General features: G+C 37.3%; 1 protein-coding gene across 5 annotated transcripts in view; it reads right to left on the bottom strand.

The window, feature by feature from the left end:
* Positions 1–23,437, bottom strand: part of cobll1b (cordon-bleu WH2 repeat protein-like 1b) — a 51,953-nt gene extending 28,516 nt beyond the window's left edge. For 2 of the 5 annotated variants that reach the window (XM_084122859.1, XM_084122863.1), the window contains exons 1-2: positions 23,278–23,436; positions 22,217–22,285 (exon numbers count right to left, since the gene is read on the bottom strand). In XM_084122859.1, the coding sequence (XP_083978985.1) occupies positions 22,217–22,285; positions 23,278–23,318 (110 nt within the window). In that variant the 5' untranslated portion in view covers positions 23,319–23,436. Of the gene's footprint in view, positions 1–2,186; positions 2,279–22,209; positions 22,286–23,277 lie in introns of those variants that run through there. The other 3 variants (XM_084122861.1, XM_084122860.1, XM_084122862.1) reach the window with 3 other exon arrangements.
* Positions 23,438–25,456: the final 2,019 nt, after the last annotated feature.

Below are 25,456 nucleotides of genomic sequence, written 5' to 3'. Positions count from 1 at the left end.
AGCCAACAACAGAACATTCTGATTGTTTATCCTGTAGCTGTTATTGAGGAGATAAACATGGCAGATTGTGTACAGACTTTGCTAATAGGGCAGATTTCGACACCAGTCGGGGACGGAGCTTTTGTAGGAAAAGCGAACGACTCATTTTGAGACAGTTTGTGATTCATAGGGAACATAAAAAGGAGTGGGTTGATTTTTACCGCTGTAGGGTGGTTGTGTACACACACTGCCAACACACATTTACTTTCAAACACCATGTAAAAGTGAATTTTGCATAATAGCTGCCCTTTAAAGAACTTAATGGGCAAGAAAGCCATCAAGTTTCATAAATATAGAAAGTAGTGACTATGAGATTTTAACAGTGTCATTGGTTTAAATTTAACTTTTAAAAAGTTTTATAAAACTATAACTATATAAAAATTTAACACTGAACACCATTAATAGGCTGAAAATTGTAATATAAATAATATGTAATACAAATTAAGTTTGTGATTTCTGAAGGATCATGTGACACTGAAGACTGGATCAATGGCTGCTGAAATTCAGGTTTGCATCACAGGAATAAATTTCATTTTAACATATATTCACATAGAAAACAAGTTGTTTAAAATTGTAATAATATTTCACAACATTGAATACTGATTTTACTGTAATTTTGATTAAATAAATACAGCCTAATTAATTAATAAATGGGTTTCACTTTATTTTGATGGTCCCTTTAACACATTCTGTTGTCTAGAAGTAACACTGCACCTACATGTCTACTAACTCTCATTAGAGTATTAGTAGCGTATTAGTAGACTGGTAGGGTTAGGGTTAGAATAAGTTGACATGTAGCAAAGTTACTTATAGTCAATAGAGTGTCTGTTGGAGGACATCACAATAAAGAGTTATCAGATATTAAGCAAACAGTACACTAATACTCTAATGAGAGTTAGTTGACATGTAGTTGCAAAGTTACTTATAGTCAACAGAATGTTCAAAAGGGACCATCAAAATAAAGTGTTACCAATAAATGAAAAAATTAAATAACCTAACCCCTAATTCACTTAACCAGAAATGTCATTAACACCCATTCAGACCTGAAATAAGCATTAATTACATCACCTTTAGTCCTTTAATCACTCTAAACTCATCAAGGTGAGAGAGAGAGAGGGTGTGTGTGTGTGTGTGTGAGAGAGAGAGAGAGAGAGAGAAAGAGAGACAGAAACTATTTTACTTTCATAGGTTTATGACTTCCTACCATTCAGAACTAAAACACAGAGGCAATGAGTCTTTTGTTAATATTATCAGCTAAGCAGGCATTAAGTGTCTGCCGCCCATTTCCAACAACTTTATTAAATGCTGTGTGGTCCTGTGGGCGGCTGCGAGCCAGCTACAGTAGCCTAATTAATGTTTACAATACTTACTCAGCAAAGACCACTTGCGTTATTAAAGCGCTCAGGGAGAGTGCGGCTATCTGGGGTCACCTGAAATCACTAATACATGTATTATACTGGGAAACAACAGCATGTAGAAGAAGTTCAGGGGGAACCGACACTCAGACTGCTCGAATTCCTCGCATTCTGCATTACTGCAGCTGCCATGCGAGGAGCGACAGATGCAATGCTTTGTGGAATTTCATTATCCGAAGGATCAGGCTAACTGTAGTCTGAGATTGTTGGGAGAATGTTTCAAAAGCGTGCATGTTTGCCGAGTAAATCTGGGACAAATGAGCGGGGGTTTCCTTGCGTCCTACTTGGGCATTGTGAGGGGCTGCTTCCAGCATTGGCCCCTTTGGGGAAAAGGTGGGTTTGTGTTGTAAGAGCTGAACAATATCCAAAAAACACCTTCCTGATTCACAGCGGACTCCATCCGGGATATTTTAGGAACAATGCAGTTTAACTTTAGCGCTTTACTTCATAAACTTCAAACAAACTTTGCAACCCAACCACACACAATTACATAAAAGTCCAGTTACTTATTTTCCAGGTAAATCCAAAACACACACTTAAGGTACGGTCGTGTGACTGGTTTCACGAGTAAGAGTAAACAAGGTAGAATAAACTAACACATTTTGCCCTGAGTGACATGAACATGCATGAACAAGACCTGCAAAAAGATTTGCATTACAGTTACCTGCCCTACAGGTACAACACAAGGACAGTCATTCATTAAACCTAGATTCTGACACCGTTGTTTCTTACCTCCTGTGCTGCAGTGTGAAATTCCTCTTTTAAGTCACCTCACATGTCCCATTGACCCACACAGTCAGTCAGTGAACGAGTAAGACACGACTAGAGAAAGATTCTGCCCAAAGTGGCAGGCCCACCTTAAGGCCACGCCCCTTTATGACATCAGACTCCTCATTGGCCTGTCAGACAAACCTCTGCTATGAAAGTGTGTGTGTTAAAGTCAAGCCGAGCAGCTGATCATGGCCAAAGATGTGTAATCAGCTTTGCGTCTCCACTCTGTAAACTCAAAGGCTGGTGGGTAACAGAATGGCATTGGCCATTCAGTGATTGATGAAATGCCATTGCGCTAATGCAATCAAGTCTTATCGCTTTCAGCTATGTTTGCTTTGCTGTTATCAAACCACGATGCAAGCATGCACACTTGAGTACACTGAAGTCGATGGAAACGGCACACTGCAAGGACGGAGAGAGAGTCGTGTGAAAAAAGTTAAGAAAAGAAGGTTTGCTGCAGATGTAAGCATTCATTGAAAGGCGGGTCCCCGGTTTCCTACATTTTTTTATAATTTCAGCATGATCCAGCTCTTTCCACACCCTCAAAAACTGACCTTACTCATTCCTATCCATCAAACGAACCGCTTAGTCTTTCTCCATGTATGCAAACTTACAAGAGCAGGAATGCAAGCAGGCGTCCGTTAAAAAAGTTCCTTGCAAACTTTGACCTGCAAATTCATAGCTAAAATACAATGCAAACATCTTTTAGCACAAAGAATACAGAATGAATAAATGATGAAGCTGAGCAATTTGTAGGAAAGTGGAATATATCTTTTACTTTACATTTAAAATTCATTATTGTTATTATTTACAGTTATTTATTTTATTAAAAACAGAAGCTCTAGAGTGTGATATAAAACCCTATTGACCATTTGTGCTCTCCAGATATCCGATATCAGTATGCTTGTGTGTGTGTGTGTGTGTGTGTGTGTGTGTGTGTGTGTGTGTGTGTGTGTGTGTGTGTGTGTGTGTGTGTGTGTGTGTGTGTGTGTGTGTGTGTGTGTGTGTGTGTGTGTGTGTGTGTGTGTGTGTGTGTGTGTGTGTGTGTGTGTGTGTGTGTGTGTGTGTGTGTGTGTGAGACGGCACGCAATGACTGGTCAGAAAGCAACGTGTAGTCTGACATGTTTCTTGTCCACGACACGACAAGATATTAGGAGTCAAAATCATGTAATCTGACACAGTGAATATCGTAACAGACAAAAAAATGGTGCAATCTGAACCAGGCATAACAGCACCAGCTATTAAACAAAATGTATATATCAGTCAATCACTAATTTTATACATTTATATTATTTGTCATAGAGAATGACTTCATACACTGCTGCCCATAATCATCTGAAGATCTGAAGTCCTTTCATTTGTAAAGTCTAGTGCAACACACTTTTCATCAGTTTAACCCAGACTTAGAGATCACTTGAGCAACGACAAAAGAGCAGAAGCATAATACAGAAGTATTTGCTCACATTCTTGCTCAGGCATGTCAGGGCCCAAAGGTTCAATTAAACCTGCGAGAAGAAAAACAACTGCTCTTTTCCATCGCCTGTGATCTTGCTATTATCTAGGCTTTTCCTTGAGAGATGGACCTAATTATGTGATCCCTCAAGACACCACATCAGCTTCAACACGCTCTGGGCGGCGAGCCGATAGCAGCTGATTCAATGGCCGAATGCAAATGATTGATTAAGCATCGGTTTGCTTGTGCTGCGGAGAAAACATGTGACCTTTTCTGGGAATTCTGATGCAATGCGTATCTAATCTGATTAAAATTATTAGACCTTCTGAATCATTTCAATTCCTGTCATCATATCACAAACATGCTTTTGCAAGATTCTTGTAATGTGTTTCATGGCCCTCGAATGAGAGTAAAGCAAGTGTGGGAACTTCGGATGGAAAGCTCAGCCAACGAATGTGCATTTCATCAGGTGCAGGGAGTTCATGAAGTGTCCAGATGAAGAGAGTCACTCCTGACAGACTCGCAAATGGCATAATAATGAGAACTGAATCTTCTTCCCCCAACACACAGATGTGATTCATGTGGTCGTCTGTCTACCAGATTCAGCTCTTTATCATGAGACTCGTTCACAAACAGAAGCCTGCAGTGACGCCAAACCAGACTGTTGCGTAGGAAGAAGCAGATTGTTTGGCTAAATCTCCAGATTTCACTTAATGAGATAAACTGGCACAATATTACAAACAATTTTGCGGTGGCCCAGCTGTCAGGTCTCGGCTCCAAACGGGCTTTCACAAGCACAATTGTGGTTATGTGATGGAGAAAAGCTGTTGCAACCAATCAAAATCTAAAGGGGAGTCACTAATCTCAGGTTTACAGGTGAAAAGTGTCATTTCTGCACCACTATCATCACTGAACAGAATAAAAAAAGCTATTGTATTGACTTGTACTTGAAATGTAGCGCACAAATTGTATAGACTACAGTTATGGTACTTTTGTGACCAATGGAGCAAATGGATTTAAGCATCACAACATTATAATGAACCGTATGCAAAATGAGTATTCATTTTGAGATTTGCTAAAAGATTACATTCAACATTGTAATTTATGTTAACGTTAAATGTAATTAATTAAATTATTAGACTTAAAGACTTAAAGGGATAGTTTCCCCAAAATTTTTAATTCTGTCACTCACCTTCATGTCGTTCCAAACCTGTATAAAAAATTTCTTTCCTCTGTGCAACACCAAAGAAGATATTTTACATTGGACTCTACTGCATTTTACTGTAAAACAAACAAACAAAAAAATTCCACAGAAGAAAAAAGTCGTTCAGTTTTGGAACGTCATGAGGGTGAGTCAATGATGACAGAAATGTCATTTTAGGTGAACATTCAGTCCGTTTCTCATGCAAAGCTAGAATATGACTTTTGAAGACTTATACAAATATAAAATATAAAATATGGAGATAAAAAAAAACACACACACAAAGGAAAGGAAGTCATACAGATTTGGAACAATATAATGGGTGAGTATTTAATTGCTGGATATTCATTTACAGCTTTCAAGACAAGTCCAATTTATTTGTAAAGCGCGTTTCACATTACAATTAGTTTTTAAAGCAGCTTTAGAAAGTCATACTGTTATGTCTATCATGCCTTTACCATAGAGCAAGTTTCAGGGCTGGGCGATATAATATTTTTGATATATTGTATAGTCTATCATAGTCTATTGTGGCATCCTTGTGAAAATAATGCATTACAACTTTAATTAAATTAGGGATAATTAAATTAGATAATTATAATTTTTTTGTGAGAGCTTTTAATTTTTGCGATTACTTTTTGGGACATTTTATTATTATTATTATTATTATTATTATCTGTGCCACAGTGACCCAGACACACGTCTGACCGCTCGAAGGACAAAGAAGAAGAAATTTAAATATTGCATTGTTCTTCACATAAAAAGTTCAGTTTTCATTAGCAGGAGGGAACTTCAGGAAGGCAGAAGGGTTAAAAGTGCCTGAAATAATCAGTTATGGAAAGTGGACAAAGGGTGAGGCCCCAAAAATTCCAATCATATGCTTTAAGAGATTACTGCCTCAGTCACGCAGTATATGCATGCTCAAACCTGATCCATAATCCCGAGTCTGCTGAAAACAACTCCATCCTGCCTTAGTTTACAGACCTTTCTGATGTCAAAAATCATTGTTTGGCCAGTGGAAAGTTTTATTCAGCGCGCTCCATTGACGCGGTGCATTAGAAAGGCAGGAAGAGCGGCTGACCTTCAGATCACAGTTTACCGTGATTCTGCAGTTTCCTCACACTCACGACGAGGGAGATCAGTGGAGCCCGACCACAAGAAGTTTTCTTTCTCTTTTTTTTTTTTTTTTTTTTTTCATGGCTTTCCAGCACCCCCAGACCTCGTTGGAGCGAGATGTCAATCGTGCCAGTTTTCCTTTGCCCTTATAAAAACAGAGGGAATGCTAAAAATGCTTACCGCTGACAGCTACTCCCTGCAGATCTGCTGAAAAGGTGTGATGACCATGAATGAAAGCATTATGTGAGCTACACTTTAAGGTTTTTCCACACATAATAACAGTTCTATTTAGAACCATATCATCCTGAAGAACTGTTCTACGGTAAAATGGTTCTTTGTGTTAGAGCTTAGAGTTCTTTATTCTCGCCTAATTGTTTTTTTTATTTTTTTTTATCTGTAACCGTCAAAGAATCCTTCCAAAGCCACAAAGCACCTTATTATTGATTTTTTGGGAGCTCAACCATCCAACTACACAGACTGTCAACACTCAACAGGTACTTCCTATCCTTATTAAAATGTCTATAAATTGTTACTGGTAGTGTTGTTAAAATTAACGGTATTTCGATACCTACTGAATGCTCAACTACGTATCTGTGCGAGCACTTTGTAAAGAGCGTCAAAGGTTTCCATTTACAACATGTTTTTGCAGCATTGAGCAGTGTAGCCAATCACTAACATGTCGGAGTGTATGAACGCAATGGCCAATCAAAGGTGTTTGATGAGTTAGTCAGAATCGGCTCAATACACCAGAGTTTGCACACTCCCAAATCATTTCATTATAACCAACAAGGTATAAACACTAGGGCTGCATGATATTGAAGAAAATTGCGATATGCGATAACTCATTAAATAATGCGAGATTCGATATGCGATACGATAATGCTTAAAGTTTGTAAAATAAACGTAAATTATCTTTAAAATATATTTAAAATGATATAACCTACATGCGCGTTTCACATTCTTTTTGTGACAGGAAAACATCCCTACAGCTTCTGAAAGTGAACAGCAGTGTTTTACTGTAGCATAAGAAGTGTTATTTTAACATCAGTGTAAACCACAGGTTATCCTACATTAGGTTTATTAAACAACAGAAACTGAATAATCAAATGTAAAAATAAAACACTTAGTTTTCACTGTATGAATTAAAATATATACTGATTCTTATTAAAGCTACAAAAGTTATTCAGCCAAGAGCAGTGAGTGATTTTCTCTCTGTCTTTTGTTCATGACCCCAGTGTTATTGCAAGCTGTTGCGATATGCATTTCGCGATATATACATTTGCGATATTTCGATATATTGTGCAGCCCTAATAAACACGATGTAAATAAGCAGATTTTTTTATTATAACGGGAGTTTTCACTCACTCACTTGCATTGCAGCAGAACTAAAGTGATTGATTTCAGCTTTATACACTATTGTAAGATTCTGTATAGCACATTCAAAGTATGGTTCTTTAATGGAACCTTATAGAAAGGGTTCTATTTAGCACCAACAAAGGTTCTGCAATTGTTACCATCAGAAAAGCCCTGATTGTGTTCAGAACCATTTTTTTAAGAGTGTTGGAAATGAAGGCTCCATGCTGCATAAACAACCCTTGGAAAGACAAAACACCAGTGAGGTCTCTTTAATATTTCAATGCAATGAGATTAAATGGAGAGCACTTTTTTTTTCTCCAAGACCCAAATTTGATATTGGACATCAAAGTAGAAAAGTAGCCGGGATGTGATGCAAAAAGAAGTGGCTTCGATTGAAAAGGGGTGTTTGATGGGCAGAGGAGGATATTCCCAACGGACAGACAAAACACAGATCCAGGGCCACAGCTGGTAATATGGTAAGAGAAGGTCGCTCACCGTAAACACAAGCTGTTTAGAGAAGGTCTGGAAAGGCCATTACTCCCAAAGAATTGTGGGATGGGAAGATAGAGGAAGAAAATAACACAGAGACTCTGTGTGAATCACATCCTCTGTGCATGCCCTATTATTTCAAGAACAACACAATGTTTTCCCTGAACTATGCTTGTACTCAAACTGTTACCACATCGACGCTCACCTTATAATTAGTCAGACTAAACTGGAAATAGGGGTGGGTGATGTACCAGTTGAACCTGATTCAAATGTCAATTTGAATAAAACTGGGTTAGTTTGGTAGATATTTGAGAATCGGTTCACGGTAATGCTACCGCGAGATAGGCAATGGCTGTTATTTATAAATAATATGTCATATATTTTATTTTATTTTATATAAATGTTTTTGCTATTTATTTTATTCACTATGTATTAAAATAACTGCTTACCACTGCAACAAAATCAGCTAATGATGTTTGTCCCTTGCAAACTAAAACAAGTCAAATAAATGTATATATTAGTCCAAATAAGCAAATAATAATGCATATTAATTTAAAAAAAAAGAAAAAAATTATATTAATGCAAATAATAAAGAACTTAATGCAACTAAGGAAATAATCATACATAGTTAATAGTTAACTATTAAACTACTTTAATAGTTGACCTGTAAATAGGTTCAAAAATAAAAATAATTAAATATATATAAAGTTAAAATGAATACAAATGTATAATTATATAATGTTGAGAATATTTTAAAAATGTTACCACCTGTGTGTGAGTCTACCATTAAATTTTTCACATTTTTGGAGCCATGGTATGCCATTCTTTTTGAAAAATGAATAAAATAAAATATAATTGCTAAATATATCAAATTAACTAAATAAAATAAGTAAATAAGTGTTTGTTTTTGCTTTGTAAGAGTTTCTGCATTGCATAAGTTCTCTTCAATAGATCCTGAGTCTTCGACACAAACACGTTTCATCCACACTGATCTTATGGCCCAATCAAACGGCTTATAAAAAAGCCACAAAACAAAGCCTCAAAAGTTATTAAATGCAAGAGCGCATTTATATTTTTGATGTAGAATACAAATGCGAATGGCTGTGCATTCATTTGTGCATTAAATAATAGCTGTCACAGGATATGTATGTTTTTGTGTCATTTACCATGAGCTTATAAAACCATGTGTTTATTGTGTTGTGTGTAATGGTAAATTTGGGGAAGCTTCGGCGCTTTTAACTCAATGAGAGCGAAACTGTCAAAGCCGTTGCGGTGCTGATGGTGTAGCCTCTTCCCCTTCCGCAACTTATTCCACAAATAGTACACTATTTATAAGTATAAAAAGCAATGTAACTACTATTTAAACTTATTGCAAAGAAAAAAATGCTGTTTTTACATAGTGTAAATATAATCTATTGCTACTGAAACGGGGTTTCGTGACCCTTTAAAGTACTGTGTTGGGTCGCCATTTATTGTCCAAAGTAAAACAAGTTGTGATCTAACTGATCTAAGGAACATTACAAACCACTTTTGTGATAAACTAGACCACCTCATACAAGCCGCTCAACAACGGTCTCTGAAAAACAAATGGAAACAACTCCATCTCACCAGGAAGCCAAAGAGACATAGGCCGAAACAAAAGGTCATAGTGTTTAACACTGCATTTACTGTATGTTCACCATTGAAGCAGCTCTCCCATGACGAGCGCAAGGGGGAGGTGTGGTACAATACAGATATAATGCTCAATTTGGGATTCAGAACTCATTGGGTGATCCATAAATGACCCCATGCTTTACAGGTCATGCAGAGGGTCAATGTACTGCCTGATGAACTCTCACTCTTCCAGTTCACCCACGCATCTCTCCGGGTTCACATATGTCCTGACCTCGACATTCCCATCGCAGAGTCTAGATACAGAAAAGTCAAGGGCAAAACATCTCCTTCTCTACAGAGACTGGTCAAAACATCTGCCAAGTATTTAGATAAGCAAAGCAGAAGGGAAACGGTTCCGATCACATGCTCGCAGCCTCGCTGGGATATTTTGTACCTCTTATAACAAGATAAGTAGACCGGAATTAAATGCTTAGCTTCCTTAAAGACCTGTGAAATTCAAATCCACTAAACGTGCTGTATGCTGAGATGTGCAGGAATATATAGGAGTATAAAAAGGTTGCAAGAGCTCCTTATTAGCAGAAGAGCCAACATTTACATAAAAGTAAAAAGGGAAGTATTTCCCCTGGAGTTCGAATTAAAAACTATTACACTGAATCCTTTCTTCTGAGACAAAGGGACATTGTCTGCAGAGACACACTTGCCAGAGATACACCAGCCAGTGTTTTCCTTCTTAGCCAATCACACACACAGTAGCGTCCAAAAGTCACCGGGTGGCCAAATTCTAGACTTCACAACACTGATCTTCATCACCGCTTGGGTTTGCAATGCAAGGTCAGAGATGGTAATGCATTCATGCTTTTGGTCTTGGAATCATGACTTGGTGTGTGTGCGTTTCTTTGCACAAATTTTGTATCACACAAATGATGAAACTCAAGAATATTTGGCATAGGTACAAAAATGTAGTAAATAAAATAAATCAAATCAAATATTAAAAAATAATATAAAATAAATAATCATAATACACATAATAAGGCAACTAAACAAATAATCATGCATAGCAAGTAAATATTAATTAAATAAAAAACAAAAATCAAAACTAATAGTCAAGGACTAAAAGCCACAATTTTGATTTCATGAGCTCTCTATAGCATTATAAAGCATGCAATATGCATGATAAAAAAAAATGCCTTAAATTTGATTTGATCGCTGTTGGACACCTACATCAGAATTAAATGAGTAAATCACAAGAAAATTGTACAATACAAATATATATATATGTAGAGACAACAATGATTTCTAGTGAAATCTGAGTACCTGACACAGGGAATAAAACGCAAGAGATTTTTATAACAAGATGGACACACTTGATAGAAGTCATTACGAGCTGGCGAGCTCAGCGGCCTGAAATCCAGTCCCTGAATGACTATGATGTCTAAGTTATGCGGCAGATGGACATTTATACCTCTCATGTTACATTGAAAAATGAGGAGGAGGGGAATTTGTCGTCTTTTTCATAGTTTTATGTGCTGGAAAACAATTTGTCTTATTATATTAAAATATTGTGTGCAATGTGAGAGCAGGTTTAAACTCGATTATTACATTGTCTGAAGAAGATGCAAGTGGTGTTTTCCCATGCAGATTCACTGCCATGATGCAAGGGTGTTGCTAAGGGGTTGCTAGGGTTGTATCATAAAAGTAACAGCACTCCTCTCTCCAACAAATAGCACATTTTGAGGTGTCATTCATGACTGTGACATAAACAGTGGTGAATTGTAATACTAAGTCTTTAAAGTTTGATCAAATAATGAACCACAAATATAAATAAAAGTGAAATTGCTTAAAGCCAACTCTGACCAAAGTCTGACTATCTTAGTTACATCCGTTTTCCATAATCTGCATTAAAAACAATCCATAACTCGAATTTATGTTCATAATAAAAATAATAATAATAATAAATGATGATGATAAACTGACACATCAGATTGTCAGACTACTATTATTTATTTATTTATTTATTATTATTAAAGAGTAATGAGATAAATAATATTAAAAATAAGAATAATACAAATCATAATACTACAGTATTATTATTAAATCATTAATATTATAAACAATATTTTTATAATTATTAAATAATAATTAATAAAATATATTTATAGCATTAAATCAATATAAAATAGTATTAAAATAATAATACAAAATTAGTTAATAATAATAATAATAATAATAATAATAATAATAATAGACTGCCACTTCAGATTCCAAAAATAAATAAATGTAAAAAAGTCACACATTTATCACTTCTAAAACGTCAGCAGAACCGCGAAATGCATTTATAAGCGAGGCTGACTCTGATGCAGATAGATGGATTTAATTTCAGAGTAAAGCAAAAAAATAGTGGAAAAGTCTTCAATAGAGCATTTCTTCAAGAAATCTGTGAGCTCTTTCAGTTCCCACAGGCAGGTTCAGTGTGTTTTATGACGTGAGGAGACGATCTCAAAGCGTAGACAGAGTTCTGCTGTGAGTTTTTTGTTGTTGTTGTGCCTAGTCATTAAAAAGAGTCGGTTCATAAGACTAATGTGTTTGTGAATCAGACTACACTGGCTAAAACAACACAATGATTCAGCTAAAAATTAGTGCAGGAAACACTGTCAGAGAATGTGTAACACCAAATATCATGAAAACCCCAATTGTCCAATTTGTATTTTTGATGCCAATGTCTGTCCTCAAGACAAGTGTCATCTTTGTAAATGCAAGCACACATGTGCATTCTAGCAAACTCGAACATGCAACACTGACAGCTTACAGTTGCGCCAACAAATGTGTCACACTTGAGGAACTCAATGAGGAACGCAACATTTAAAAGGACTGCATGTCTGAGGGATAGTGTAACTCCCCGAAAAACACAAGGCACACACCAAACTAATCAATTTAGAGCATATTCCTTTTTGCTGCATTCAAAGCAGTTTACGGTCACTGCCTGCAGGCCTGACAGCAAAACAAAGAGCCCCCATTCTCCTGTGTTCTCTGGAGTCCTGCCACATGCTCTTTCAGTGCTCGGAGAAACACAGCATGGAGAAATAAAGGCCTTGTATTCTTCAGACAGGAAAGGCAGTGCGAAATCAGGAGTTCTCATGTTCCACAGAGAGAAATACTGCATTAAGTCCTCATGGAAGTATTGAGGAGGCTGGAGTGTTAAATACAGCTGTTGAGAGAGAGAGAGAGAGAGAGAGAGAGAGAGAGAGAGAGAGAGAGAGAGAGAGAGAGAGAGAGAGAGAGTATATGTATGTGTGGAATGTGGAGGAGTCAAGACGTATGGTATGCACAGAAGATCTATGGCGTCCACAGATACTGGCTCTGTTGCAAATCCTAGTGAGCTGTCTAAGTAGGCAGCATTTTAAGACATCGTGCACACAACATAGGAAACATTAATATGCTGACAAATTATATGGCAGCATTGCATGTGTTCTTCTCAGAGAAGATAATGGCAGAATACATTTTGACAAAAACACATTGCAAATGTAGCTACACTATTCATAATAATAATAATTTAATATAAAAAAATAGCTATGAAAACCTCAATCCAACTAAAGACTGACTAGCAGTGTTGGGTAAGTTACTTTAAAAAAGTAATTAGTTATAGTTACTAGTTACTTCTCACAAAAAGTAACTGAGTTACATCATTACAAAAGTAACTAATTACCAGGGAAAGTAACTATGCGTTACTTAAAATAAAAAATAAAAATAAAAAACAGTTTAATATTATGTGAAATAACTTGGATACCCCCAATATTAAATATGTTAAATGAATGAAATGGACACTAAATAGAATAAATTATTATTATAAAACATTGTACACTAATCTACACTATTTTAATGTTGCTGTTGGACAATGTGAGAGACACCCACTGATCTATATAATGACATATGTTTTTTTTATATATATATATATATATATTTTTGAAAGAAGTCTCCTATGTTCACCAAGGCTGCATTTATTTAATTAGCAATACATTAATAACAATAATATTGTAAAATATTATTACCATTTCAAATACCAGTTCTCTATTTGAATATATTTTAAAATGTAATTTATTCCTGCGATGCGAAGCTGAATTTACAGCATCATTACTCCAGTGTTTAGTGTCACATGACCCTTCAGAAATCATTCTAATATGCAGATTTTCTGCTCAAAAATCATTTATTATATTATTTGTTGAAAACAGTTTTTTGTGGAAACTGTGATGATTTTTTTAGAATCCTTATATGAATAGAAAGTTCAAAAGAACAGCATTTATTTGAAATAGAAATCTTTTATAACATTATTAATGTCTTTACTGTCACTTTCAATTTAAAAGTAAATAATTGTATGTATCCTTGCTGTGGGGAAAAAAGTATTCATGTCACTAAAAAAATAACTAAAATCTTACTGACCCGAAACTTTTAAATGGCAATGTATTTTTATGCAACACATTTAGGCTGCCTATGTAAGGCGTTCCAAATCAGCAACCACGAGGTTGCATTTCAGATAGGGTGCTCCCTAAATAGGCAGTAGACAGTAAGGTTTTTGAACAGAGCCATTGTGTTCATTCTGCTAGGCTTGTCACCACAAGATAACATACTCAAATAAGCAAATTAAGCAAGTATTTAATGATGCTACTATGCTACAACTCACGTATACTATATTTAAAGGGACAGTTTACTCAAGAATTCAAATATGTCAACATACATCATAGGGGTGGGGGAAAAAATCGATTCTTAGATGCATCGCAATGCGGGACGTGGACGATTCTGAATCGATTCACAAATGTCAAAAATCGATTTTCTAAAAAAAAATTAAAAGGCGGAACTCTAAAGCGGACGTGCAGTGCGCGGACAGTCTGTGGCGTCTCGAGTGCACATAACAGAGTCACGCACATAACAGACGCATGATGGCTGAGCGCCAAATTCGAACGCCACCCTCTTCGTTAAAAGTTAACGTATGGAAAATTGGCAATTTCATTGTGACCTATTTAGTATTTTTTGTATGAGAGCTGCTTTCTGTATTGTTTAGTTTTCACATCAATATGCTATAAACCGATCTGTTACGTTACACTGCCCTGCAATATGTGCAATGCCAGTCACAAAAAGTTACACTCTCTGCAGATGTTCATTCACTTTCTTTGTATAAGCTGTTTTTGATTGTGGTATACAGCAAACATTTCAAGTCATAACTCTTTATTATTTAGTTGTGTATAAGAGTGGCTTTGTATGTTACTAATTATTCAGAATATGCATAAGTCCACAAGCATATGAGAGCTGCTGGTACATAATCCTATATTTTTGAACGAAAACTGTTTGTGAATTTGCTACAGCAAAATGTTTTTTGTCTGAAGGATTATATTGCTCATTGGAAATAACAAGAGGATGTTGGTTAGAAGTCTATTATTAAGAATATGCTGAAGTTTGTATTAATTTACTACAAGTATGCTGCTAGTAAAGGCACACATTTATTTTCCTGTTGGTTCTCAGCAATGTTGGGACATATGCTGGCAAATGTAACCTTACAGCTGACTTGCCAAATCACTTCCATTTGTTTTATTAATAAAATTAATATAGGAAGTATTGGAAGTAAGTTTGTTATGGGTCATCATAAATACTTTGCTTTAAAAGTACCAAGTAGTAAAAAAAATAATTTAATAATTTCATTTAATAATCGTTAATCATCGATAATCGTTACCCTCTGAATCGTAATCGAATCGAATCGTGAGGTGCCTAGAGATTCCCACCCCTAATACATCATAACAAAAATAAAATAAAATAGCCTGTATACACACCTGTGCTTTTTTTTCTTCAGCACTAACTCTCCAATCTGAATGCATGTTTCCATATACACACAAACACAATGCATTCTTCTATACATGCACATTTTGAGCAACATGAAGGGGAGTAAATGATGACCAAACTTTCATTTTCTGGTATCCAATATGAGTAAGAGAACTATCCCTTGGCATGTGATATCAAACGTAAAGAGTCACTTTAGCTTCAAATTGCCTCAGGCTGTAGATGTCTACATTTTCCAGACTAGCCATTGTTGTAAAAGTGTTTTAGGGAGTTGTCTCTTAAAACCAAACCTTACACGGTAAACAGGACATGTTAAATGCTGGACTATTAATCATTCTGTTGATTCTACTGAGAAAACACCCAACCTGAAACCTTTCATATCCTGCAAAGTGTTCATAAGACAAAAACAACTTCAAAGTTCAAATCACTAATCCAGACAACTAAGTCTCAGACAAATATTCAACGTAGACAGCCTTATAGGAGTTTAAATCAGACAATTCATCACGATATGATATTGATTCTCTCAGTTAGAGATACGATATTTGCTGATATCTCAAAAAAATCTGCAATAAGATTACGTTTCGATTCAATTTAGGGCTATATCGATTGATTTATCAATATTTAGATATTCTGTGCCAAGTTTACACAACCAGTTACATTTTTATTAACTCACAAATGCAACCAAAATATATAACATGAACATTTAATTACAGGGGTGGTATAATGCCCTTTTCACAAGAAAAATAAGTCTCTGATGTCCCCAGAGTTTGTATGTGGAGTTTTAGCTCAAAATACCGCACAGATATTTTTATATAGCATGTTAAAGTTGTCACTTTTTGAGGGTGAGCAAAAACGCACCGTTTTGTGTCTGTTCCTTTAAATGCAAATGAGCTGCTGCTCCCGGCACAGGGGGCGGAGCTTCAACAGCTTGCACTCACACAGACATGCACTGAAAATTTCAAAAACTTTTAGCCTTTTATGTTCAAACCGGAGTCAGACAATGATGGAGAGACTCAAGAAGAAGTGACAACATGTAGAAGCAACAGGACATTTCTGAATGGTTAGTTGATGAGTTTATGTAGCTTATGTGTAGTTATCTTTTAGTCATTGATTAGCATATTCTGTCTTGATAATCTATAAATCGTGTTCCGGGGATTTCTGTAAATTCTAGGGTAGGTGATGTCACTAACCCGGGAGGAATGTTGTGTAGTCTCTACCAGCCGTTTGTTGTAGTCCTAAAAACGCAATTTCTTTAAAAGCAAATATCTCCCTTTGCTTTGAACTTTGAGCGTCGTAACTTTGCAGATGTTGTTTATGCTCAAACAGCAACATTACACACTAACTAAAGTTAGAAAAGTGAAATCATAATCAACCACCCCTTTAAACTCCTGGAAAATTGCACACCCTCTCCCCAATTGGGACATTTACAACAACAACAAAAAAATTACACAGTTTTTTTAGAGTGTCAAAAAGGTACCTCATATCGATATTTTACATGTGGCATCGATACATTGTATCGTTAGACGTTTGATCAATACATCGGCTATACAAGAAAGTGTTGTAAGGCAGTTGCTATGGTGTTCTGACTGGTTTCCAGAGGTTTCCTAGCCAGGTTTATTCTGGATGGGATGCTCTGATGGTATCTAGGGTGTTGCTAAGTGGATTGTAGACTATCCTGGGTGGTTTCCAGAAGTTTGTTATCAAGCCAACAGTACATCACTGTTCTTATACTGTAGCTTTCAACAGCGGATTGCATATAACAGCTGTGTGTGTGTTAGTACAGTATATGAGTGTATGCAGAGGGAAAGCTGGAGTGTGAGAAAGTATGGAAACATCTGCAACAACACTCAAGTGCTTCCCAGTCCCTAAGGTGACACTTTGTTGTCAAGGCCTGGTCCGTGCTGCACTGAGGTAGAAGTGTCTGTGTTGATCATGTGGAAATTACTACAGATCTCACAAGATGACATCATAAGCGAGTAAACATTCCCGCAGTTATTCTCAACACCGAAGCTGTTCGTCCAGCTTTGAATTCCAAGAACAGATGTCAAGAGTAAAAGAAGCCAAACTGCAGCAGCACACAATAGAGTCCTGCCAACACCTGCGAAGTTCCACATCTTGCTTTCATATTTGCAGAGATCAAACTTAAATTCCCCTCATTTGTCAGTCTCTTCTTTTACCATTCCGAGCTTCCAGAATATGAAACCACTGCTAAATGCGGGCACATCTGCAGTCGCTGTACGTTATTAGCAGGCCCGTATTATCTGCACTTTTTGGGGGAGGAAATCGGCAAAAAATATTTAAATATTGTCAAATGTGAGGCATGGATGTGAAAGTGCAACACTTGCATTGGTAGCTGGAAGCATTGTCAAATTAGCTACAATATTTCATAAACAAACACAGAAAATTACTTTGTTTATGACATGCATTTACTGCGATTCAGTAAGACTGGTAATCAATTCAGATTTCCCAATTCAATTAGGCTACGTTCAGACTGTCAGTCCAAATACGACTGAAGTCCGATCAAATTTAGCAAGTGTGAACAGCAACAACAACAACAAAAAAAAAATCACATTTCTGGATATCTGTTTCAGTCTGATTGCTCTGATCAGATTTCACATGGTTTTTGTGACTTTCTCACGGCATGTAAAACGTAAGCATCAGACGTTGTTATAGGAAACATGCTGAAAGTCACTGCAGAAACAAGGTTTCTGAAAATGGCAATGGCAATGTTTTGAAACTGGCAGAGACGACGGCATGGAATAAAGCCGCTCATATCAGCCTCCTTCGTTTCTGCCGCCGCCTCAGATGACGCAGTAGTCCAGCGCACACATCGTCATGTTGCAAATAAGACAACATCTGTTTTGCAAATCCCTCCATGCTGCGGCTGTTGTTGTTGGTTTTGGCATAGAAACCAATCCAGATATTCTTGAAAACTAAAGAGCGGCATGGGACACATAAATCAAATCTGAACAGTTGTGATGCACAACGTGGACAGTCACTAATTTTAGATCAAATTCCAAGCGGATACACAAATAATCAGATTTGGACTGAGAGTGTGAACAGAGCCTTAGATTCAGATACAAAAGCTCTTGATTCAATTTGATTCAATTTCAATTAGTTTGAATTCAATTCTGATTCATTTGAGTATTTGTCAGTTGTAAAGTCTTCATTCTTACAAACAAATACTATCTCATTGCTTAGGCAGTGTTTAATTACATTACATTTATTCATTTATCAGACGTCTTTTTCATCGTCTTTCCCAGCAAGCAATTTAGCGTTTAAAAGACGTCTAATAGCCGTCAAAAAACACAGCTCTGACGTCTAGGCTAAAACAAGGCAAAATTTGGGCTGTCAGTGAAAATTTAATAGACGTCTAACAATAGCCCAAGAATAGACGCACAGGCTACGCATAAAACTTACCAAACACCTTGTAATCAGTGTTAACTTTGCTTAGGCTACATGATGGAATATCATACATCTTGCAAGTTATTTTGGCAAAATGATATGTAACCAAATTCAACGTTATTTTGGCTAGAAATGGGTTACTGGTTGGACTATATCGGGTCTATAGTTAACCTAGACGGTGAAATGACGGCTATTGCTTGCTGTAGGAACCAACAATATTCATAGTACACTATGCCAGGTTTAAGGTATAAACAAGATTAGATCAGTTTCAAATTGGTAGAGTATTGGTATTTATTTATTTTTTTAAATCATGCATTCGTGAATCAGACTACACTGGTTGTGTTTCATGGTTTCAAATGGAGATTGTGATTGAAATACAACGTGCAAAGAGACCTGCAGAGGAATAGAGTGAAATCAAACTCATGTTTTTTGGACCAAATTTTCAAACCTCATGTGAAAACAGTGTAAATCAATTGTGTAACTTGGCAAAAGGCTGAGAATTTTGAATTAACAAACAGAGTTGCACCACAGATATAAGACGGCTGATGGCCTGATGCCCTGCAGTGCCAGAGAAACCCGAATCCTGCTCCCGCATTACACAACAACTTCTGTGCGGTTAAAGGGATATTTCACCGCTGGAAAGATGAATGTGTATTTGAATTGGGTCATTTATGTAGTAGATATGTGAAATTATTTTAGAAGTTGGTGCCTTCTAGACTGAGAAAAGCCAGAAAATGTATTTTTGGCTCATGTGGATGAAAGACAACAACTCCCGAATGCACTTGCTTCGCTGCCCTACGAGGACACTCCCAAGCCACGCCTACCGGTTACAGAGGGCAGTGCTGGAAGAAATGATACAGCTAGGCTACTAGTCGACTCAAAACTGAAAAGACGGCATTTTATCGTGAGATCCCCCTATGGGCGGGTTGAAGACATGCGGAACGAGCTCCTCCTACTGGCTGTAGTCTCTCGCCTCTGGACAAAAAAGCCTCTGATGACGATAAATGACGACTTTTGCGTCATCTGAGGTTTTTTTCCAGACACACAATACAAAAATCTCTCATCTCAGGGCTCGCAAAATCGCTAGCCCGACGTCCCGGGGCTATTGTGTTTTCCAGTCGGGCTACCAAAATGCATAACCGGCCTGCCCGACGGGCTATCTGAAATAGTGTTCGCTTCAGTCTTGTTATAATCAGATTCAGCACGTTCTTCATCTTCAATCCGCAGCGGCAATACCTAGCTTCAGGATCAGTTGACCCTATGTTTACTTTCTTCACTGACAGACAAAAATGAAAAGCCTATATCAGTCAAAGCTCAGATTTAGGAGGGGAAGAGACAAAAACAAAGAGAAAAAGAGTGTGATGCTGATGAGGAGAGAAAAATAATCAGCTGCGTGACATGGTTTTAAAGCTTTGTTATCCAATTTTTTTGGCCTTCATAACATCTTAAAATGCACATATGTAGATCAGAGAAATCAATTTTCTCGGAGGAGCCCCCGAACCTAACTAGCCTACCTCACATTTGGGACCTCAGTGATGATAAAACCCTGCCATCTGCATTTTAATGAAACTAGTTAATAGTGAATTTGTGTTTTGAAAAAGTTTTTGATTCATGATTTGACTCCTAACCAATTTTCTACATTAAAAATTGTCTTTTTATTTGGGCTAGTAAAATTCATTTCGGGTTACCAAAATCTGAAGAGTGCCTGCCTGAGGGGCTACCAGCGATTTTGAAATTGTGCGAGCCCTGCGTCTCAGGGGGACATGAGGGATGGAAGCACGGTCATTCGAAAATACTACCGGGTTTCTACTGATACAAAGCTTAATGCTAATCGGTGAAGTATCCCTTTAAGAGTCACGCTGTTTAACACAACAAAACTTTCCCGCTGTAAACCCCACCGACAACACTAATCAACTGATCCTGGTTGCAAAATCAAAGCACTTGTGCGATGCTCAAAAGACTCTTATAAAAAAGCCTTAAAAATATCAGACACGCCTCTGATTAAAATCACAATAACACAGGGATGTGCTCATAGCATCGTGGGAGAGGTAGCGTGTCTGTGTGTGTGTGTGTGTGTGTGAGAGAGATATAATAATGCAGAAAAAGAGAGTTATGAGAACGTGCTGGAAAATATCTCTCCGATTTCATAGAAAATGCTTCCAGCCATTGGAAAGTTCTCAGCTGACATCATCCTTTGCTAGCAAAACTGAACCCATGGAGCACAAATTTCCAAAGTCTTAAAGTCCAAAGTGTGTTAATAAAGATCATATTTGACGCTAATGCATATGGAGGATTCAACGTCCAGATCTCCTCACTCATGATACAGACGGCTAATCGGCCTCATGTGGTTTTCAAAGACCAGTTCTGTGTCTGGTTTGTGTATTTTAAATTTCCTAGTCTGTTTCTGAGACTGTAGTATTGCCCCCACAGACATGGATTATTACACCAGATAAGTGCAATTGGCTCTGAGGTCAAATTAACAAGCCTCACATTGAACGCAGCAACCATTTTTCCTGTAATCTCCAGTCTTATCTTGGAGGGAAATGAAAACTGTAGACCCTGTTCTTCGCTCGACGACTCTTGTCCAGTAATGTAACAAATGCAATTACATCCTCATTTCCCCAGCAAAGAAATTAACCAGGAGAATTTTGCCAGAGATTTTGCAGAGACTCCCTCTCCCCTAAAGTTCATTTCCCATGACCTCCACATGTGTCCAAGAGCGTTTCTCAGCTCTGCTCTGCAGGCAGGAAATGCACTGAGGTCAAAGGTCGAGGCAATGCCTGCGACAACAGAGACTTTAATTACAGTTAGACTGTCTTGTAAACAAGCACACGATGTCTAAATCTTCACTCATAAACAGTCTACAGTGACGGATCACACAAATGTCAATCCTCCCCATTGCATTGCATTCATATATTTATTTCCAGCTACTGTACATTAAATTGCTTATTCCAGAACTCACATTATGCATGTGCAATAAACTGCTTGAAAACTGGAAAAAAATGAAAAGTACTAACTTTTCCCCCATTCTCCTCACTCCACATAATCTTTAAATCCACCATACGGCAGAACAAATAGTATTACAATCTTTCATGACACTTTCCTACAGACTCAAATATCCACACTTACTGTACAACTGGATAATTTCTACAATGCTTGTAATGCATTGCAAATGCTTTAATCGTTACTCAGTTTATAGTTCTTCCTGTGTCTACACAATTCTATCCGCAGAATATCTTTTACTAACAAAAGCTAGTTGACGACATCATCCTCAAGGAAGTGACATCATCATGTTGATGGGAAAACAACAGCACAAACAAATTTGATAACATTAAAAATCTGTATGATGTCAAAACTTTAAAGGAACCTCTTAACCTAAACTGATTGCTAAGCATTGTAATAACGGAAATAAGTTATAAAATTGAAGATTTCGAGACAAACAAGCATATTCAAAGTTCAAGACATACTTCAGTTCAACTACTCTAAACAGATGAAACCCAAAGTTAAGGAGTAAATCTTTTAGTGCTTACGGTGTACCTTCGGTCAGGCGGTCGGCTGTGTGCGTTGCCATCCATCCCTGCCTGCATGGCTCTGAAACCCCTGGCACTGAAGAACAGAGAGCAAACACTACTCACTCGTGGCACAGTGACTATAAAGGGAGTGCTGACAGATTAAGAGGTTAAACTTGACGAGTCAGTTTTGCAGAAGGTGGTTCTTCATGCCAAATAGTCAATAGTGGGCATGGTTCCCTTGTTGAAAAAACAAACATCTTCATTTCACACCAGACTAGCTGGTTTGCTGCTCTACCAACAAGGCTGGTCTATGGGCTGGGTTAAGAAGGGCCACTTTTAAGATGGTCAACCTGGAAGATCAGCTTAAACCACTCAGGACCAGCAAACCAACTTAGGAAGTTTTATTTTTTTATTTACTTCAGAAGGGTGTGTAGAGGTGTGTTCCCAGGGAGGAAGGATCTTTACTGGCTGTCACAAAGAAAGCCACTTTTATTTAGCAAGCAAGCAAACATTATTAGTCTAGAAATGTGGTTCAAACGTGACTAGGGTTCGAATCCCCCCTCAACCCTCAACATAATAGTATTATTTAAGCAAAAACTTGCAAATTAACTAATCAGACAGCCAGTGATTCCCCTGCAGTTTTGTCTTATGGAAAATAACATTTTGAGAACTAATTTTGTATTCAACAGGCAGGGGGAAACAGTGCGCGTTTGCTGGCTGTCAAAAATGTCAAAAATACCATCATGCAATTCAAAGACCTACAATAGTTTTTCGTGGAGGAAAAAAACTATAATAATAAAAAAAACTACAATAAAACTATTTCATAAAAAATACCTCTAAAAATGGTTGAAAAAACAAATTCGTTTTTTAAAACAAATCAGCCGGTGTGATTGTGTTCAAGACAACACAAGTTCGAATCCCGTCTCAACATACTTTTTTTTACTAGCAAAACAAAAAAATAAACTTAACAGTAAGTCATCACTAGGAAGCAATTTTGGCATTTTGTATTCATAATTCATTTTGTGGTTCATGAATAAAACGGTCATAATAGTTTGAATGAGAATGACGCTTTGAACGTAACTTTACCTTGATCGCCGTTGAAGTTTCTTTCGCCTGTCAACTGTCATCAGTCTCGTCAAAACACCATCATCAGCAACAACTTCACCACGTTTTGGAGCGTTTCTGCCGACTTAAAGCACTCCTTCTTGGTCCCTGCATCACTTCTGTCCCGTTACCCCCTTAAAATTCTGCAACTCCCACCATATTTTCCAGAGTCCTCCCCCTGTCAACAGACGCTCCTCTGTTCCTATTTAACCGAGGGAAGACGGCAGCTTCGCATATTCAAGTCATGACACGATGAGTTACAGTCGCTCCTACCTTCACGCTAGATTAATCGACTGGTCACACTCCGGATTTACACATTTACATGTCGCCCCCGACAAGAAAAGTCACAACAAAGCAGTGAATGTGCTCTAGCTGCTAATTCTGTACAGTAATTCCATGCGGGAGATTAAAGTTTGTTTGAGGCGAGCCTTCCACAGTCTTCTCAAACGCTGCATGATTAATTCATAAATATCATTATGATTTATTAGTAAAATGTTGATTGACATGCCAATGGTGTAAAACTAAAGGATGATCATTAAGCAGGCTACATTTGGTCATGGAGGATTTTAGATGGGCTGAGTACACTTGACGTGGTGAACCAAAACTGGTAAAATAGCGACATCTAACGTTAGTGATAGAACTGCTGTATTACCTATTTTTCAGACGCCTTCACCAAAATTAAATTTGTCATTATTTACTCACCTTCATGTCATTTAAAAGACGTAAGTTATACTCATACATCTAAGGAGAGTTTCTGAAGAATATCCAATGAGAAATCTTTCATAAAACAATAGACATATTCTGGGTCTTTGTCAGGAAGACTACAAAAAAAAAAGTGGCCTCGTGCTTTTAGCGTGGACCTTTTTCCAGACTGTGATGACGCGTTTTAACGGTCATCAGCATCGTAAATCCTGCAGTTATTTATATATATATATATATATATTTTAATGTATGTACATTTATAACATTATACTTTGTATTATATATTACCTTTGCATCAAATCACAACTAGGCCTAGTTAACGCTGCTGTGGGGGTGTTTCTTATACAGCGTCTGTCTGTGGGAGTGACAGTCAAATTTTTTGACGTCTTTGTCTTCTGACTGCCGTTATTTTTTATTTTATTTTATTTTTTAAGTTGTGAAAACACTATTGTGGAGTTTTTCTTTTGCTATTTCAGCAAATGGGAACACGAAAAGTATATTAATGTAGTGTATAGTCTCTCATTCACGACTTCCGCTTCTGAGAAAACCGGAAATTTGAAAAGGGTCAATATTTTTCAGATTAATTCAGCTGTTGTCATTGTGTTTAAGCAAGCATTTATGTATAATACAGGAGCTTTTAAGCAAAGAGGTCGTCAAAATACACGACAGACTCCGTTTGGAGTGTCGTGCTATTCTGAGGAAATATCGATATGTTTTGGCTACGTGATATTCACAAAGTAGCGAAATTGGGGTCGACATGAAGTCTCAATTTAATTCCTTGAATTTCAAGTCATTTTGTTTGCGAGTCAAGTTTCGTGTATCTCCGGTTAACCAAAGCACACCACACTTCCCACACACTAGATTATTTGACCAATTCAATTAAACCCAACTAGGCTACAGACAAACACGGGAGGATTTTCTTTTTCTAAAAGTCACCATGAACATTTCCATAACATCCTGAGGAGACAGCTTAAAGGGTAACTAAACACTAAACCAACTTTTTTTATTTAATGATCTGTAAGAATGAGGCTTTATTAGTGCTGTTCATTGATTCGAGTAACTTTTTTGACATTTGGGTATAAAGTATTTTAATTTTACAATATATGGTGTAAAAACGTCTGAGTGCTGCCCTCTTAAGGTTGAACGGTGGCTACTGCAGTTGAATTTTCCTATTGGATGTTGCGGTGGCAAGTGACGTAAAAGGTGGCAGGTGACGTAAGCAGGTTCCAGCTCTACCACGCCCCTGGTACAAGCTCACCACGCCCTTGGTATGAGCTAGCGTAGATTTATCTGTGTACAGTCAGAGCCCGTCTACGGAGAGCCTGCCCACTCCCTATTAAGCTCTATTGTACCGAATTTTGGTTGTAGTTCCACCAGAGTTCCACTGGGGGCGATCGCCATGAGTGCAAAATGAATGGGAGTCAATGGGGCTAGACGGCTAAATTTGTCTCTTTCACCC

Source organism: Abramis brama (assembly GCF_963993115.1).
Source record: "Abramis brama genome assembly, chromosome: 8".
Lineage (NCBI taxonomy): Eukaryota > Metazoa > Chordata > Actinopteri > Cypriniformes > Leuciscidae > Abramis > Abramis brama.
The sequence above is the reverse complement of the archived record's forward strand: the minus strand, read 5'-3'. Positions and strand labels throughout refer to the sequence as shown.